General features: G+C 55.8%; 1 protein-coding gene and 2 long non-coding RNA genes across 4 annotated transcripts in view; 2 read left to right on the top strand and 1 right to left on the bottom strand.

The window, feature by feature from the left end:
• The window catches only part of Entpd3 (ectonucleoside triphosphate diphosphohydrolase 3), a gene marked incomplete at its 5' end in the record, with an annotated part of 25,773 nt that extends 15,166 nt beyond the window's left edge, over positions 1 to 10,607 (top strand). The window contains 7 exon segments of the mRNA XM_005383579.2: positions 2,977 to 3,127; positions 4,374 to 4,533; positions 5,253 to 5,486; positions 6,396 to 6,668; positions 6,811 to 6,921; positions 7,259 to 7,396; positions 9,714 to 10,607. Of these exon segments, the coding sequence (XP_005383636.2) occupies positions 2,977 to 3,127; positions 4,374 to 4,533; positions 5,253 to 5,486; positions 6,396 to 6,668; positions 6,811 to 6,921; positions 7,259 to 7,396; positions 9,714 to 9,950 (1,304 nt within the window).
• On the bottom strand, positions 10,580 to 17,936 carry LOC102012970. 2 transcript variants are annotated; one of them, XR_001233709.1, is made up of 4 exons: positions 16,734 to 16,816; positions 16,118 to 16,256; positions 10,990 to 11,158; positions 10,580 to 10,671 (listed from the first exon to the last, which is right to left on the bottom strand). It is a non-coding gene; the product is annotated as an uncharacterized LOC102012970 (long non-coding RNA). The 2 variants fall into 2 exon arrangements; XR_001233710.1 differs by lacking the exon at positions 16,118 to 16,256 and having other exon boundaries at positions 16,734 to 17,936.
• On the top strand, positions 13,553 to 17,436 carry LOC106148355. The gene is made up of 2 exons (XR_001233712.1): positions 13,553 to 13,638; positions 16,309 to 17,436. It is a non-coding gene; the product is annotated as an uncharacterized LOC106148355 (long non-coding RNA).
• Positions 17,937 to 18,668: the final 732 nt, after the last annotated feature.

The following is an 18,668-nucleotide window of genomic DNA, read 5'->3' as shown; positions in this document are numbered from 1 at the left end:
AGGAGGAGGAGCAGGAGGAGGAGGAGCAGCAGGAGGAGGAGGAGCAGGAGGAGGAGGAGCAGGAGGAGGAGGAGCAGGAGGAGGAGGAGGTGCTCGCTGTCTTCCCCTGGCTTCCTCGGGGTGCAGGGTGGCAGGCAAGGTGCTGATCGTGGAGCTGATGTGACACTAGCGTGACAAGGTCTCCGCTGACCCAGCATGCGTAGGGTGAGAAGCAGGGAAGCAGATTCACAGGGACCACGTGGCCCTATCCGGGGCCGGCTCTGAGGGTCACAGCGGGGGCCTGGGGTCAGTGAGGCTGGCCGCTGCAGAGGGTCAGGGACAGCTCCTGGATGCGTGGAATGTGGTTCATCGCGGGGCGCAGTTCTCCTTAGCAGATTCACGATGCGCTCACAGCTCCATGCGCTGTTGGGTGCGGGAAGGGGCGGTCACTGGCGGCCACGGGGCATGACCTGGGAGGCCCGGCTCCCTCTGGTCCCTTCCTCCCCTCCCCTCCAGCCGCCAGGGCTTCCACACCTTTCGCTCAGCCAGGCCTCGGACATCTGCTTCCACCTTGGAGCCCGCCGACCATGCACAGAAACGGACCCACAGTGAAGCTCTCCTTCAACTGTGGAATACTGTGCCTCCGGGGTGGGAAAGTGACCACGACAGGGGGACGCTACTTCCAAGAACCCAGTCGGTGGGGTGCTGGCATTGTTCCCCTGAGCCCTGTGTGCACAGGCTATAAAGAGCTGAGTTATGCTGGGGTTTCTGGTAATGATGATTTTCACAAGATCAAAGAGGCCAAGTCAATCTTGTGTCTCAAATATGAATTTGTGATGTGTGTTCTCTTAAAGTTTTGCTGCAGTCTGTCTGCCGCAGCCTGAACTGAGCACCCTAGCTCTGAAATGTTGGGTGCTAATACCACTTGTCAACAGAAGGAACCAGGGGTTCTTGGGAAAATGGTCAATCCCACATCCAGACAGGAAGTGTACAAGCTTGGCTGACACCGCCTATCACACTGGAAAGCTGCCAGGCTCTGGAAGGCTCTGGGATCGTGTCAGAAGGCTAACCGGCAAACACAGGGTCACCGATAAGAATAGTAACTCTTCAAATTGAAGCATCAAATACCCCGGCTCCATAGGTTCCTAAAGATACAAAAGTCCCTCGTTGGTTAAATTTGTGGAATGGTGGAGATGCAACTTGTATTTTTAAAGCTGATGAATAATCAGGCCCTTACCCTCCCTTCCCTTACAGTGGGCTGTAGGGTGACCAACCAGTGTGATGGGGAGGTCTTCCTCATCAGAGTATTGTAAGTGATAAGTGCAGGTCAAAAAGTGGAATTAACAGTCGTGTGTCTCCACCCCTAACGGAACCGGCGGTCCAGGCCGTGAGCACCAGTGACTGCGGACGGCGCCGGAAGGGACCTCCTGGGGGAGGTCCACGCTCATCCCTGTGGTAGCCCTTCCACAGAAATTCAAACCGAATCAGATCAAGCCTGGACGTGTAATTAACACTCTACAGGGAAGACAGGGACCAGGCCGGATAGATGCAAACGGCATGGGAAACAGTCAGCAGAACCTAGGACACTGCAGGACAAATGAAACTGCAAAGGAATTGTAAAAATAATGCTAAGGAGAAACAGAATGGACGGAAAGAACCAGTAGATTCAGAGAGACTTGTGGCTGCAGTGATGGAGTTTGTGAGATTCTGACTCTCGTAGATGAGAGTGGGAGAGACAAAGGCCCCCAGCAGAGGAGGAGGAAGGCGGGGGGCGGGGAGGTGAGGAGAGAGGATTCACAGGCAGCGCGAACCACAACTCTGGCTCGAAACAGCCAGGATGTGAATCCACCGACAGAGGCGTGGGTAGAGAGCGCGGCTCGCACACGCGGTGGTTACGGCTCTCTGTGAGGGGATGGGAGCTGCTCAGGGCAGCGAGGGCAGTGGACCTGGGTCGAGGGCATTGTGGTTCGCAGACCAGGTCAGGCAGAGAAGACACACCGTGTGCTCTCACCCGCAGAGGAGCCTGAAACAGCTGCTCCTCTGCAGCTGAGAGTAGAGTCGTGGCACGGGAGCGGACAGGGAGAAGGCAGGGGGTGTGGGGAAGGGTAGGTTCGGCGCTCTGTGGCGGGGTGGGGTGGATGTGGTTAACAGCAGCACTTAACAGACCTGAAGACAGGAGAGAATTTGGCACGTACTCAGCACGAAGAGGCGAGCAGAGCTCAGGGCGACAGAGATGCTAATTACCTTGGTTTGCTCATTATGCACCATGTGTACAGATCGGACCATCGAGTATTGCCTCATGAGTATGCACAAACATTTTGTGCCAATCAAAAAATAAAAAATTATTTCTAATTTTCTTGATGCCGTCTTGAAACTCTGGTTATGCTTTTTTTTTTTTTTTTTTTGAGACAGGGTCTTACTATGTAGCCCAGGCTGGCCTCAAACTCAAGGCAATCCTGCTGCCTCAGCCTCCCAAGTGCTGGGATCACAGGTGTGTGCCACCACAGCTGGCTTTGGTTATGCCTTTTTTTTTGATGCAGGGTCTCACTTCAGGCTGGCCTTCAACTCACTATGTAGTCCAGGCTGTCCTTGAACTCACAGTGATCCTTCTGCCTCAGCCTCCCCAGTGCTGGGACTGCAGGCGTGCCACCATGCCTGGCTGGTTATGCTTTTTAAAGGAGTATTTCCAGTGATCAGCACTGAGCCCTGGGTGCAGTGGTCCCACGGAGCCCGTGGTTGTTGCGATCAGAAAGTTGGTCCACTCCATGGGGCTCCTTATCCCGCCTCTGCTTGCAACGTTTCTCAGGTGGCGGCCGGCTGGCCTCCTCTGCACCGTGCAGCCCACTCCTGCAGGAGCTGGACAGGCGGTCGTGTGGATGCGGGACCTGGCTGTGTCCCGTCAGCAGCCCCCCACAGACCCACGCGTTTCCAGGGCTGGGTTCTTCATTTCAAAGTTGTCCGGGAGACTGGTGCCAACGCTGACCGCTTGCTCCCCAGGTCCCGGGATCTCCAGCTACGGGGACCACCCCCAGGACGCCCCCATGGCCTTCGAGGACTGCATGGAGAGGGTCCAGCAGCAGGTCCCAGCCCCCCTGCATGGGTCCACGCGCGTCTACCTCGGGGCCACGGCAGGGATGCGCTTGCTCAGGTGAGGGCTGTGTGTGCCCGCGAGCTGGCAGCGGGAAGCGCCAGCCAGAGTGGCTCTGCCCGTGACTGCGCAGCGCTTGGGCCTTCAGTGGGAGCCTTTGTGTCAGTAGCCGGCACGGAGCAGCTCTGAAGCCCATTCCTGTCCCAGGGGATTTTCTCAAGAGCGTAGACGAGGACGGTGATGGTGCCTGCTCCTGGCGCCTCCACTTCTCTAGAAAGCCCTGTGGGAGCCGGCACAGCAGCGCAGAGAGCAGCCCCGGCTCTGTGGCCCCTGCCTCGGACACAGTGTCCTTGGGGCCGCGGGAGCGTGACAGGAAGGCGGCCCCACCTCAGTCAGCGCCTTGGAGCTTGTGATTCAGATGGGTGGATGGACGGACCCATGGACGGCCCCGTTCGCTGGGACTTTTACCCAGCGGCGTTGCTGCTCTGTCACACACAGATACATACATGTGCGCACACAAGTGCCTGTGCACGCGCTTTGCCCTTTATTGTAGAATTTCCTTGACCTTGAAATAAAAGCAAAACAGGTTCAGAAACATCTGCCGTAATCTACTCAGAGTAGAGCCGCCTTGGGTCTCGAATTAGGCTCTCACCGGAAGGCGATGCCGCCTGGCCTTGGGCACCAGCACAATGCCAGCTGTGCCAAGTGATATGTGTCTGGGCATGAAGACTGCACAAAGGGACAAACCAACCGACGCTTTAACACGGTCCTGCGGAGACACCCCACACGCAGTGGTGCAGGTTCCCTGCCCGCTCTGCTTCCCGAGCCCCTTGCTAGCCCACCGGCAAGGGGACGGCTCCCTGGAGAAGGGAGCAGGGTGCCGTGTCGTGGGCGACAGACTTGTGGGGCAGAGCACGGACAGTGCTCAGTCTGAGGACCACGTCCCCTCCCAGAGTGAAGGCGGCTGTGTGTCGTGTGCCTGGGAGCTGGCCCTCTACCCTCTGCCCTCAGCAGTCTCCGGGCTCTGACGGTCCGTGAGGCGCCCTGTGCTGTGGGAGGAAGCCGTGGGGCTACCCGAGGGCTGGAGAAAGGAACAGGAAGAGGGAGGGGGTGTACTGAATGGAAAGCCGCTTCCCTGCTAGCAGTCTGACAGGTAACAAGTTCACGGGTGTGAGCTGCAACTTGCAAAACAGGTTGTGGGTCGGGCTGCGCACACACCTGGACGGTTGTCCTGGGGCGGGCCGGCGCCTTCCGCCCGTCTGGGAGACTGACTCTCAAGGACATTTGGGTTCTGTGCCTCCCACAGGTTGCAGAACGAAACGGCGGCTGATGAAGTCCTGGCCAGCATCCAGAGCTACTTCGAGTCCCAGCCCTTCGATTTCCGGGGCGCTCAGATCATTTCCGGGCAAGAGGAAGGGGTGTACGGATGGATCACAGCCAACTACATTAAGGGCAACTTCCTGGAGGTGCCGGCTTGCCTCCTGCTCGCTGTCCTTCTCGCCCCCGGGGCTCAGGCAGGGCACGGCATGGGGCTTCCCGCCTGGAGCACGCAAGGGCACTCATGGGGCAGTGGCTCAGAAAGGAGGCTCCCTGCAGGTGGGGAGCTGGCGGTGAGCAGAGCCGAGCGTGTGGCGGGCGGGGTAGACTCACTTCTCGAGAAACCGGGCAGAGCCCACCTCCCCCAGCCTTGCTGCCAAGTCCCAGAGGAGAGGCGCCGCCTGGCACCTCCCAGGGCCCCACATTCCAGCCCCACACGCCCTGCGCCTGGGGACAAAGGGAAGTCACGTGTGCTACACAGAGCGGGACACTAGGGAGTCAGGCCATGTCCCATCCAAAGCCCTTTTCACCCTCCCTTAAACGTATTTTTTAACGTTAAATTAATAGTCATGGCGAGTACTTGGGACAGTGTCACATGGAAACGCATGTCCAGGGCTCCCGAGCCTCTTTCCTGCACACCCTGTCACTTGAAGATCTGATGCATGCGCTGTGGGCACAGCCAGCGGCAACTGAGGGCCACCCTGGGCCACCAGCCCTGCTGCCCACCAGCTCGGGCGTCACCCTGCCAGGGCCAGGGAGGGCACTGCCCCCGAACGCTGCCACCCCGTGCTCCTGGGCATCAGGGTGCAGGTGGGGGGACGCAGCCTGGGTGCAGCAGGGCGCCGCCCTCACACCCTGTCCCCTGCAGAAGGACCTGTGGCACATGTGGGTGCACCCGCACGGGGTGGGCACCACCGGCGCCCTGGACCTGGGCGGAGCCTCCACGCAGATCACCTTCATGGCGGAGGCTGCAGGGGCCCTGAACACCAGCGACGTGGTGCAGGTGTCTCTGTACGGCTATACGTACACGCTCTACACGCACAGCTTCCAGTGCTACGGCCGAAACGAGGCTGAGAAGAGGTTCCTGGCATTGCTCCTGCAGGTACCAGGGCCCTGGCGCTGCCCGTCTGGGCCTGATGCGCCCCAGCGGTCAGCTTCCACTCCCTGGGAGGTGGGGAGGTGGCGTAGGCTGGTGGCCCTGCACTGTCCTCCCCAGCCTCCTCCTCCTCCTCTTCCTCTCGCCCTCCTGACCACTTCCAGCAGATCTGAGTACGGAGTCCAGGCAGGTTCCCAAGCTCCAGCTGTTTCATAAATGATTCGAGCCCCGGGGTCCCCTGTGGACACCATTTCCAGCTAGCTGCTGGACGGGCCTGACAGCCTCGCGAGCCCGGGCACAGACAGAGCAGCAGCAGCCGCCAGGAGAGGCCGGAGGGGGTGCAGCACAGAGCTGCCCTGCACAGCCCCCGGGGTGGCTGGGCCTGTGCCTCGGGAGGCCCCAGGGGTGGACTGCAGGGCCGTCCAGTGTCTCGTGTGGGTCAGAAGACACTCTTAAGTGAAAACGTGAAAGGCAGTGCAGTGTACCTAAGGCACTGACATGTATGATGTGAAAAAGAGAGAGGACAAGCAAATCCATTCGCAGGTGTGCCTGAGACCTGTGAAAGGCCCTGGCCCCGCCAGAGCTGGCTGAAGAGGGTGGGAAGGAGAATTCTTTCTCATAGTACGTTTATTTGTACCTTTCGGATTATTTTGACTAGATAGAGAGGCTATTCAAAATGATACATTAATCTAAAGATACCTGTTTTCTCAAAACCAGGGCGGAGGTCCCGAGACCTGCTTGCAGGGTGCTGACACAGATAGGAAAGGCAGGAGTCACTCTGCCCGCCCCTCCCCTGCTGGGTGGTCTGCCTGCCTGCTCACAGGTGCTGTGACGCAGAGCAACACTTCCCAGGCTCTGTGCTGGATTGGGGGTCGTGAAGAGGGACTGACCCCTGCCTCCATCCTGTGTCCACAGAATTCTTCTGCTGACACCCAGGTCACCAACCCCTGCTACCCTCGGGGTTACCGTGTCACCGTCCCTATGGGCCAGGTGTTCAACAGCCTGTGCACCGCCCAGCAGAGGCCAGCCAGCTACAATCCCCTCCGCAGTGTCATTTTTGAAGGGACAGGGGACCCATGGCTGTGCTGGGAGAAGGTGGCCTCCATATTTGACTTCAGGGCCTGTCATGGCCAGGAAGACTGCTCCTTCGACGGGGTCTACCAGCCGAAGGTCCAAGGGCCATTCGTGGTGAGAACACTCCGGAGACCAGGCTGCAATGTGGACAGCTCACCCCTGGCCTGTGTCCCTCCTGCCCCTGATCCCTGCACTCCCCCGCCCGGACGCCCCCATGTCCCCAGCCTGAGCCCCTCTCCTCCCATGCTGTCTGCAGGCCTTCGCCGGCTTCTACTACACAGCCAGAGCACTCAACCTCTCGGGGAGCTTCTCCCTGGCCACCTTCAACGCCAGCACCTGGAGCTTCTGCTCCCAGAACTGGGCTGAGGTTGGTACCGGGGCAGGCGTCGAGGTCAGTGTGAAAGCATCACAGGCATGTTCCATCCGTGCACGTCTGTAAAAGCGGGGGGCAGGGAGACCCCTTCACACCTGGTTGTGTGGTGTTCTGACCACATGGCGCACAGCGGTGAGGCCGGCACTGGTGAGCTGGAGATAGCTACTCCGAGTCGCTGTGCATGGACAGCTTCGTCATTGCGGAGCCCTTTGTATTACAGAGGCTGAGGGGGAGATTTCCACAAGGTCCGCTGTTGGCTCTGGAGCCCTGAGATGTGCGTCTTGGGGTGCCCACCTGCACCTCTTCTCAGGGGCCCTAACTTCCTCGGCAGCTCCCTCTCCTGCTCCCCAAGTTCGATGAGGTGTACGCCCGGTCCTACTGCTTCTCGGCGAACTACATCTACCACCTGCTGGTGCAGGGATACAAATTCACCCAGGAGACTTGGCCCCAAATCCATTTTGAAAAAGAAGTAAGTTGAACCCCAAGTTCCTTTCTCTCCACCCTTGAAAAGAGGCTCAGGTACCCAGGAGGGCTGAGGAGAGACAGAAGGGTTCGGGACAGAGCTCTTGGGCGCAGCTGAGCTGACAGGGAGTGCGCGACCCTCCCTGGAGAAGAGGCCCTGGGGACATCGGGGCCTCCTCCAGACGGGAAGAGAGGGGCCAGAGGACGCGGCTCCTGGGGCTGGTGGTGTCTCCTGGCTCCTTATTCCCAGGGCCAGTGCAGGGCAGGGACTTTGCAGAGTGACTGCTGAGGTGGTTAGGCACTGAGACTTTCATCCTGAAGAGAAGCCTCAACTGTAACCTAACTGTAAGACAATAATAACATTTGTTGTTCTCATTTGACAGAGTCAGAGTGAGATCAGTTTGAGAGCAAGGATTTGCGTTAGCACATTAAACTCCAAGTTCCTCCTTAAAGGAGCCCGAGGGCACTGCGCTTACTGACAGACTTTGGAAGCCCTTTGGGCTCAGATTTCACATATAACTTATACCTGCCTATGAGTAATTGTCACGTGACGACGGTGACTCTTGTCAAGGACCAGCTGTCTGCAGATTGGCAGGACAGCCATCAGCAGCCCAGAGGACCCCTCCTGGCGAAGGTCTGGCCAGCCCGGCCCTGTCCCAGAGGGGCTCTCTCATTTCAGGAGCAGCAGACTTGGGTCCTAGGTGTCTGGAATCAGCCTGTTCGTACCAGCCTCAGATCATTAGATTAGACCAAGCAAGACGCTGCGTTAGTCTGGGCTGTTTCCACAGTCATCTACAGAAAGTAAGGACATCCGGGGACATAAAGACGGTGATGTCTGAGCTTAGCTTCTGACAAACCATCGCTCTTGAGAGCACGAGTGTGTTTCCGTGGGGCAGAGATCTGGGCCGAGAAGCCCGGGCTTTAAATTCTTTTCCTTTAATCGTAAAAAGTCAGGTGAGGCTGGGCGTGGTGGCGCATGCCTGTAATCCCAGGACTCTGGAGGCTGAGACAGGAGGATTGTTGTGAGTTCAAGACCAACCTGGGCTACAAAGTGAGCTCAAAGCCAGCCTGAACTGCATAGCGAGACCTTGTCTCAAAAAGACAGAAAAAAACAAAAACAAAAACACTTTAGGTGCAATTGGGGCAGTGTATACCTGTCACCCAGAGGCTAATGCAGGAAGATTGTGAGGGGACAGCGCTGAGGCCTGGGCACACACCTCCTGGGCTACATAGGGAGATCCTGACTCAAAAAGGAAGTTTTAAAAAAGAATATTGTATCCAGCCAAGTTAGTACTTAAATATCAGGGTGTAAAAGCTGGCAGTTTTGCCACTAAGACTTACACTGCGAGTATCTGTTTGGAAGTAGTAATCAAATAAGAAGAGAAATAAACCCAGGAAATGTTACCAAAAGAACGAGAGTAAGAATTAGTGGTATTATAACCACTAACAAAGTCCATATCCATTTTTATCCACTGATAACAATCCATCTGCATAAGACATGGCAGCCTAAAATTCTCGTCACAAGGTCATACAGATACCATGTTGAAGGAAAGAAAGGAAAGGGGGTTAATATAGCAGCGTAACCCTAGTGGGAATTGTGAGCGATTCCCTAGAGAGAAGTCCCCACAGATCAACGACATCAATGGTCCCTAGCAGGCTGTGTCGTCAGACCTTTCAAAACCTAGCCCAGTGATGTCTAAGCCTAAGGACATGGAGACCCTGAAAATAAGAAGAAATTTCTTTACTGATTAGACAAATACTATCCAAAAAAAAGTTGGTGTTTTGCTTGCAAACAGTTTGGTTGGCAAACAAAAGCGTCTGGCAAATGTATTGTTTACAAACTGTCCTTTGGGTGACAAACACGACCGCGACCACCTTCTCCAGAATCGCGGGGTGATCAGTCTGTGAGTCGAGGGACCCTGTACCTGGGAAACAGTCCTTAGGGTAAACAGCATCATTTGAGACGGAGGCCACAGTGTAACGATAGGAAGCGCAGTTCTCTTACAAAGATTGCAAATCCAGAACGTTTATGTATTAACAAAACCGCCTAAAAACATGAAGCCAGACTGAGTGGAGCCGGCGGAGAAGTTGGTGAAGCTCACTTCCTAGGTGTCCCCGTCCTTAAGAAGAGGCCCTCTCTTTAGCTGGGGGCACTGCCGGCCCGAAGCCGCTGTCCCTGGCTTCGCGGCCCTTGTGCCCTCTCCGTGGTGCTGAAGGGAGCTGGTCCTCCGTGGCCCCCGGGGGTTGGAGGGCCCAGGTCCTGTGGGGCCTCATGGATGGGTGGCGTGTGCCCAGGCCTCAGCCCCGTCCCCTCCCCTCCACAGGTGGGCAACAGCAGCATAGGCTGGTCACTCGGATACATGCTCAGCCTCACCAACCAGATCCCGGCCGCCAGCACTCTGGTCCGCCTGTCCATCCCACCGCCCACCTTCATGGGCCTCCTCGCCCTCTTCGTGGCCACCGCCTTGCTGAGCCTGGCCATCCTGTCCTTCCTGTGCTCTTCGGCCAGGACAGAGAAGCGCTCCGAGCACGCCCTCGAGCACACCGTGGACACCGACTGAGTTGGAGCTGGGCCGCACAGGGCCACCCCCAGGACGCAGTGCCTTCCCCCTGAGCACCGCTCCTCTGAGACCCCTGCCAGCCTGGGAGGGCACGGCGCACCCTTCGCCCTGCGCCCGCATCCCCCTCCCCGAAGGGGATGTTGGAAATATGACGGCTTGTGGGGACCCAGGGCCACTTTCCATTCCCTCTGGTGTCAGATGCCTGTAGCTGAACCGTGACCATCCAGCGGTGCTCTCGAGGCTCCTCCGGGACCTGCCCAGACTCTGCCGTGGGGTAGGGACGCAGCATGGGCTGGGAGCGGGGGCCGCGCCCTTCATCCAGCAGGACCTGAGGCAGAGACCGCTGTACCAGAAGCTGTCCTGGGCTGGCGGCTCCCACGCGCCTCCCCTTTGTCTCAGCCGGCCGGCCCAGGCACACGTGCGGCCCCCACCACGCTGGCCCCCAGGATTTGCTTACCGGTCACCTCCCAGGTCCAAAGCCACCCTACAGAGCGGCCTGGGACTCCAGGGAGAGGAAAGCAAGCTGCGGGGACGCTGGCCGCCGGCGTGGACGAGAGGGGACTGGTACGGCAGGGGCCGCGGCAGGGCTCAAAAGCAGCGTTTTCGCATTGCTGCTGGGCAGCGCATCCTGAATAAAGAAGCCCATTCTGACTTGCACTGTGTGTGAACGCGTGCCGCTCCACTCCCGCGGACCCAGGCAGCTTCCCGAGAAGGCAGTGACCTGAGAGAAGCAGGCGGAGTGTCGCTTTGTTCCGCATTCAGGGCACTTTCTCCTTAAAGTGGGGTCCTGGGGGTCCTCGGGCCGTGTCTCCGTGCCTCGCCTGACCTTTGCAGCCTCAGGGCCCTCACTCTCAACAGCTGCCCTTCGAGGTCCAGTTCCACAAAGCTGTCTACACACACCCACACACACCCACAACTACCACCCCCACCCCCCCCGAACCAACCACTTTTTCAGAACTCGTCCCATACGTTCTTATGTCTGTCTTTGTGGGGGTAGCTGAGTTCTAAACCAGACGTAGACAACTCCACCCTGCCATACCTCACTCACTCAGCAGACGCGGAGAAACACCTCACACCTGCAGGTGTGATTTTGGATCTGGGTTAATGCTGTGAGCGCAGAATCTTCTCAATCTGCTGGCTGGGTCGTTTCCATAAGTGAAAGAGGGACAGGTGATGTCGAGGATGACAGAACCCAGATCAGCAATAGCCTGCAAGAAAAGACTGTCACGGAGGCCAGAGGGCCGGGGCCCCACGCAGAGACCCTCGCCAACGCCCCCAGCCCACTCGGGGCTCCGGAGTTTCTGACATGAGTCACACAGTCCTCCCGGGTACAGACTCTGACATCAGCATCTAAGGGGCGTCTCCGTGACCGAGGTGAGCAGCGTTCTGGTCCCCCGCACCTGCACCCCCTGGCTGCTCCTGTGATTTTTCCTGACCACAGTTACCAGGCAAAGGGCTTTGCAAGAAGAATTATCAGCCCACCTTGAAGTGGAGGCCTCGGCTGTGCAGGCTGAGTGCACTGCCTGAGCTCATGCATGATGGGGCATCTTCTCCAGGAGCAGAAGTCGGGTTCAGGAATAAAGAGGGTTCCTCGTGCTGCAGCCAGCCTGGAGCTCCAGGGGGCCGCATGAACACAGACAGACAAGGCCAGGTGTGGCGGTGCACAACTGGAACCCCAGCACTCTGGGAAGCTGAGGCAGGAGGACTGCTCTGAATTCAAGGCCAGCCTAGGCTACCTTGTGAGAGCCTGTCTCAAAAATAACTCTGGTGGCAGAGGCTGGGGAGGCAGCTCAGCATGAGTACCCCAGGAGAGACAGAAAGAAAGAGAGGGGAGGGAAAGAGAGGAGTAAGCAGGGAAGGGAAGGGCAGGGCCTGAGAGCCGCTTCAGGAGCGGGGTGCCGCTGCCTGACAGGCTGCAACAGAGGTCGCCCTGTCCTGCATGGCAAGGAACTGGACTCTGCCAACAGCTGTGTGACCCCGCTTCTCGCAGAGGCTCCAGACCGGCATCCACCAGGACTCACAGCTGACCGCTGCTCTCCCAGCCTGGGTTCCCCCACCCCAGAAGCCAGCTGAGCTGCCCACTCTGGACCTCGGGCTGGGTGGTGAGGGGTGGGTACTGTTTGGAGCCCCAAGCTCGGCCAGCACAGGCTCAGAAAAGGAGCCCCAGGCCCAGCCAGAGTGGGGGCTGCAACTGTGCTCTGGAGAGAAACACCTGGGGAAGGGCACGGGTGTCCACTCCCTACGTGGGAGCTGGGAGCGAGGCCTGGCTCAGGGCCATCACGCCGGCAGCGTCCCAGTGGCAGCCTAGGCACAGGCAGCCAGGGGCCCGGTCTGGCATTTGCAGGCTGACACCACATTCTCACAGACACCGGGGCGGGGCGGAGGTGTCAGCCAGGCTCTGGGAAAAATGGGGAACCATGGGTCCCTGTGTGGAAAAAAAAGGGAAATCCAGGTCCTTCCTCACTGCTTGCAAGAACCATGTCCAGGTCTGGTGGAGGCCGAGGTCAGGGATAAGCTCTACAGTTAAAGGTTTCAGAAGAGGAAACAGGAGAATCTCACGGGCCGTTCAGTCTCGGAGCCTTGACTCCGGGATAAAAAGAGGACCACGTCTGCCTCGTGGAAGGGCAAGAGCAGTGCGTCACTGAGCAGAACCCGGAGCGCAGCGTGGCCAGGAAAGGCAGGTCAGGAAAGTCCCTCTTCCCTTGCTGTCCTTCATCCAGACACACAGGCCACAGGCCTGGCCCCGCCCATGGCCAAAGCTGCTGCAGGAGCTGGACCCAGTCCTTCCTCTGCAACCTGGGCCTCGAAGGCCCTCTGCTGGCACCGGGAGAAAATCCTTTCAGGCTGAATTCTGTTTTGCTTATTCCTAACTAAAGGTGGTGGGAAAAAAATCATTAGTTCAAAAATACCTTTAGGGCTAGGGGTGGTGCTCTGGCCTTGCACACGAGGCCTGGGCTGCATGCTTTGTGCAGAAATTAGCTCTGTGTGTTCATATGAGGTGAACTATACAACACATTTAAAATATATCCATCAGCATACATTTTTTTTTTTTTTTTGGTACCAGAAATCGAACTCATGACCTCAGACTTGCCAGGCAAGCACTTACACCGCTGAGCTACATCCCCGGCCCCAGCATACATTATTGAATTTATACTACTACATTATAAAATAAGGAGGCAGTTGGACATGTGACTACTTAATGTTACCCAGGAATGCCTGCTAACTTTTGCTGAGATGAAGTACTGTGACGTGGACTTTTTTCCAAGAACACAGCGCTGAGCTGCTCACTCAGCTGCTCCCAGCTGAAGATCCCATCCCTTCCATCCTGTCTGTCTTCATGTCTGTGTATCCAGGATCCAAACCTAGGCTGACCTACAGATTCCACGCAACCCCAGTCAAAATCCCCACTCTGCTACCAAGAGAAGTGAACCAGTCGCTTCTAAACTACCTGCAAATACAAAGGACCTAGAGCCGCCAAGAATGTTTCAGAGCTGGCGCTGTGTCCGTGTGCAGAAAGCTGTTCAGGAGCATTCACAGCAGCTGTGGTTACGGCCCTGATCCAGAAAGTTCCAAACGCCCACCGGGAAAGGAGAGCCCAGCCATGACAGTCACGAGCACAGTGCAACTCAGCAACACGTGGGGTTGGCCTCTGAGCACCCTGACAACACAGCTGACTCTCAGACACCAGGTGGGGTTGGGGCAACCCTGCAAAGTGTGGGTGCTGCACATGTGTGCAGGCAGAAGAGGTGGGCCGGAGCCACAGTGTCAAGGTCCCCACGGTGGCCGGTGGAGGGCGACGGGGTGAACGGGGTGTGAGTGTCGTGCTCTGCACACTCAGAAACTCACTCCGTGTAGGCTCGAGGTCTGTGCAGCCTGCTTTAGGGTTACTGTACTTTAGAGGGGAGAGGTGTTCTAAGACAGCTGGATAGACAGATGGACAGCAATGGAAGACTGGTACATGGATGAGAACTTCCAGCTCAGTTTTTTTTTTTTTTTTTTGTCTTTGGGACTCAATCTTGCTATGCAGTTGAGGCTGGCCTTGAGCTCACTTTGTAGCCCAGCTTGGTCTTGAACTCACAACAATCATCCTGCCTCAGCCTTGTGAGTGCTGGGATTATAGGCATGCACCAACACCCCATGCCCGGCCTACATGATACATCTTGATTCGTTTTCCCATCCCTTCCCTTCAAGCCCTCTTCCCCTCATGCCCATTTTTTCCTTCTCGTCTCTTTTGCAGGTGTTTTTTCAATGTTATACAATTTCTTCTCAGCCAGATGTGATGGCGCATGCCTATAATCACAGCACTTGGGAGGCTGAGGCAGGAGGATTGCTGAGGCCAACCTGGGCTCCGTAGTGAGTTGAAGCCCACTCTGAACTACACAGCTAAGACCTTGTCTCAAGAAACAATTATTTCTTCTCTAGGAATATGCTATTGGTAAGATTATGTTAAAAATTTAGAAACAAATTAGTATTTCATCTTTTTTTCTTTTTTGGTACTGGGGACTGAACCCAGGGCCTTCTGAGTTATATCCCCAGCCTTTTGTTTTTCTCTTGACACAAGGTCTTGCTAAATTGCCCAGGCTAGGCTTGAACTTGTGATTCTTCTGCCTCAGCTTCTCAAGCTACAGACTAGCTGTGCTCACCATGCCCAGCTCATACCTCATCTTACACTAACTCACTTCTTTGGTGTTTTGTGTTTTCATCTGGACCTAGCACTTGAAGTATTTCAGCCTGTGGGCTGATTCTGGCCTCCACTGTTGTATCTCTATGGCCACTTTTGAGATAAAACAGCAGATGATTGGCTGCAGCTGAGACCATATGTCCAGCAAAATGTAAAATATCCACTACCACACCTTTACAAGAAAGGTCGTGCCAGGCGTGGTGGCCTGTGCCTGAAATGCCAGCACCTGAGCGTCCAGGACCAGCCTGCACTACATAGTCAGTTTAAGGCCAGCCTGACCTACACAGTGAGACTTCAGGTCTGTCAAGAAGCCAAAAAGAAGCCAGGCGTGGTGGTGCACGCCTGTAATCCCAGCACTCAGGAGGCTGAGGTAGGAGGATCAGTGCGAGATCGAGACCAGCCTGGGCTACAAAGTGAGCTCAAGGCCAGCCTGAACTGCATAGCGAGACCGTCTCAAAGACAAAAAAATAAAGAAGCCAAAAAGAAAAGGTTGCCAACGCCAATACGGACTTTTACCCCAACATCCCTTCAAGGCTGAAATTTTGTTTTTGTTTTTTTGAGACAGGGTCTTACTAGGTATTTCAGGCTGGCCTTGAATTCATGGTGATCTTCCTGTCTCAGCCTGCCCCGTGTAGGATTACAGGCACGAGCCACCACACCCGGTGGCTCTAAGACACTTGGACACAGGTAATTTCAATTCACAAGCCAGGTGCCAAGCGCACAAACAGGACCCCGGGTGTACTTTGCGTCTAGGACGGACGTGGCTGCTTTCAGTCTTGCCTTGCTTTGCACTTTGCAAAGCAGCTTCATTTATAGTCCACCTAACGCCGGCGTCCCGTGCACTCAGGCGGCTGCGGCCGGCTGGAGAAGACGGCGGTCTCCATAGTGAAGAACTGCAGTGCAGACAAATTAAAAGCTTAGAGCAAGATGAAAGCTAATTGAAGAACAAGTGTTTTCTTAGACAAGCTATTCAACTCCTCTCATACTAAATACAATGTTTTGTTTACTCTGAGCACAGACTTTCAAATTAAGTATTAACGCTGAAGCTTTAAAAAAGCTTTGACCGTTTCAAAAATGTCAATAAAGGGGCTGGGGATTTAGGTCAGCGGCACAGCGTCTGCCTGGCAAGCGTGAGGTCGTGAGTTCGATTCCTGGTACCGGAAAACAAACAAACAAAAAAAAAAGTTAATAAAGTAAAAGTATTGTTTTACTATTTAAAAATAAATAAATAAAGTCTACCTAAACTTCCCTTTTCCACAACTGTCTTTTCATTCTTGGCCCAGTGCCCCATGGTCTTGGGTGCATCCTGCTCAGGGCGGTGGACCAACAGACCTGATTTTCTTTTCTGTTCTTTTTTTTTTTTTGTCTTTTTGAGACAAGGTCTGGCTATGCAGTTCAGGCTAGCCTCGAACTCACAGAAATCCTTCTGCCTCAGCCTCGCGAATGCTGCGATTACAGGCGTGCGCCACCACGTGCCGCAACAGACCTGATTTTCGCGATTACAGGTTTGTTCCTGGTGGTCTTAGGCTGACTGGGTGCCCGCAGTCTTGCTCGGCTTCAGGGACTGCTGAATTTTTTATTAGGACGTGTTTGATGTACACAGCGATCACAGTCATTGTGGGGACCTGGTATTACATAACACACCGTAACTTTTTATATCCCCTTCCCCTCCTGCAGATTTTTGAAACATACATCACGCACTTTTCCCGTTAGATGCAACTACACCCATCCACCGTGCCAGGCAGGAACCGCCAAGGCTCCAACACAGCCGGGCAGATGACGCGGCTGACGCTCAACCGGACACTTCAAGAACCTGGCAGGGGACCCTCAACGCTCCCAAGAGAGACAAATGACGCGGCTAACGACACGCACACGGCGACTGGCCGCCTCTGCCGCTCGCACGGTACCCCCGGACGGAAGCGGCACCCCGGTACTGCGCCCTGAGAGAGGACCCGGCCGGTGCGGGACGCCATCGTGTTCCCGGCGGCGCCCTTCCTCCCGCTGATTGGAAGAAGCGCGCCGGAAGGGGACTGAGCGGAGGGAGCCCGTGAACCTTCGGGATTGCCTTTCTCCCGCTGATTGGAAAAGCCTGTGGAACGCACCAGAAAGGACGCGGCTCCGCGGCTAGCCTCCGAGAGGACAGAGCGAGCCGGGAACGCCATGTTGGCTCCTGGCGCCGCCCTCGAGTTGCCCTTCCTCCCGCTGATTGGAAGAGCTGGTCGAGCGTCTAGGAAGGGGCGTGGCTATGCCGCTAGCGTTCGTAGGAGCGCAGAGCAATCCCGGGACGCCATCGTAGTTCCTGGCAACGGGCTCAAGCTGCCCTTCCTCCCGCTGATTGGACAAGTGGGGCGGGTCTTCCGGAAGGCAGAGCTCTCTGCGCGGTCGTCCTGTTTCCGGCCGGGTAATGGATAACGGTTCTCACACTCGGACCTCCTCGAACTCCTGGGTGGATGACAGCTTCCTTGGAGAAAATGGCCTTGCCAGAGTAATGGAGCTTCGGGAAAACCTGGAGCAGCCGGATGCTGCTTGAGCAGGGGCCGTGAGCTGCTTCCTGCTAGGGCGCTGCGGTCGGAGGTGGCGGGGGGAGCCCGGACGCGACTGCGCTGACGCCGCAGAAGGCCTGGCGCGCGGGGCCGGGCAGCTCGGGCTTCGTCCTCGCGGAGGGGATGAAAGCGAAGACCGGGGCTGGGGCTTTAGCTCAGCGGCACAGCGCCTGCCTGGCAGGAGCAAGGTCGTGAGTTCCACTCCCGGTACCGGAAAAAAAAACAAAAGCGAAAACCGGCGGGACTTGAGAGGGAGGTCAGATAATAAGGAACGTCTGTACCTACTTGGGCTGCAAAGTGCGTTTGGCGAGCCACGTGGGGACCTTGTTTTCGGACGGCAGCGCCTCCCCAACCTGCAAATTCAATTCTCCGATGCACAGCTGGGAAACTCCCAACAGGACAAGAAATGCACAAATCTGGGAGGAAAAAGACACAGATACTAAGGATACGGCTTTGAATTTTCACGGCTCACAGCCCCCGACCTCAGCCACTGCCGTCTGCACCCAGGGTAAACACAAGCATAACTTCTCACATCCATGCATCAGTTCTGCCTGTCTTGAATTTTATATAAATAAAATCGTACAGCAGCCACTCTTAGCAGCTGTTCTTCCTGTCAGCTTACTTCGCTCAGTGTTGTAGGAGTCGCCCATGTTCCACGTAGCAGTTGGGGACCTTGCCACAGTCCGCAACAGCTGATCCATTCTCTTGTTTATGAGTCTTGAGGAAGTGTCCAATTTGGGGCTGTTACAAAGAAAGCACCAACGCGGCTGTTCTTGTTTATTTCTTTGCTTTGTAAATTATAAAGCAAGATAGCAAGACAGAAAGACTAATTCATTCCTACGCATTTATTAGGCCCTTTAACAAGCACTGTGCCAAAGGTTTTACCAGGAGATAAAGGATGACAAGGTCCTGCCCTCATGGAACTTACTGTAACTGGCACAAAACAGCAATTCAAGTGGATGGGAAAGTGTATTAATAATTGCAACTGCTGAACGTGGTAGTTACTGCCTGCAAACCCAGCATTCTGGGAGTCTGAGGCAGAATCACCTGTTCAAGACTAACCTTAGCATTTAGTGAGACCCTGTCTTGAAATAAAAAATAAAGGACTGGAGATGTAGCTCAGCGCAAAGTCCTTGGGTTCAACCCCCAGTACCAAAAAGTAAACACAGGCTGGGTGTTGTGGCACACACCTGTAATCCCTATACTTGGGAGACTGAGGCAGGAGGATTGTTGCAAGTTTGAGACCAGCGTGGGTAGCAAAGTGAGCTCAAGTTCAGCCTGAACTGCATAGTGAGACCTTGTCTCAAAACGACAAAAAATGAATAAATAATTGCAAGTGTGATAACTCAAGGAAAAAACTGAGATAGTCAAGCAATAGACAGGCTTTTGTTTTTTTTTTTTTTTTTTTTGGTTTTTCTCCGGTACCAGGAACCGAACCCACGACCTTGCGCTTGCCAGGCAGGCGCTTTGCCGCTGAGCTAAATCCCCAGCCCC

The sequence above is a fragment of the Chinchilla lanigera genome, unplaced genomic scaffold (assembly GCF_000276665.1).
Source record: "Chinchilla lanigera isolate Chin_1 unplaced genomic scaffold, ChiLan1.0 scaffold00019, whole genome shotgun sequence".
Taxonomy (NCBI): Eukaryota; Metazoa; Chordata; class Mammalia; order Rodentia; family Chinchillidae; genus Chinchilla; species Chinchilla lanigera.
Note: the sequence above shows the minus strand (reverse complement) of the source record. Positions and strands in the feature narration are given on the sequence as shown.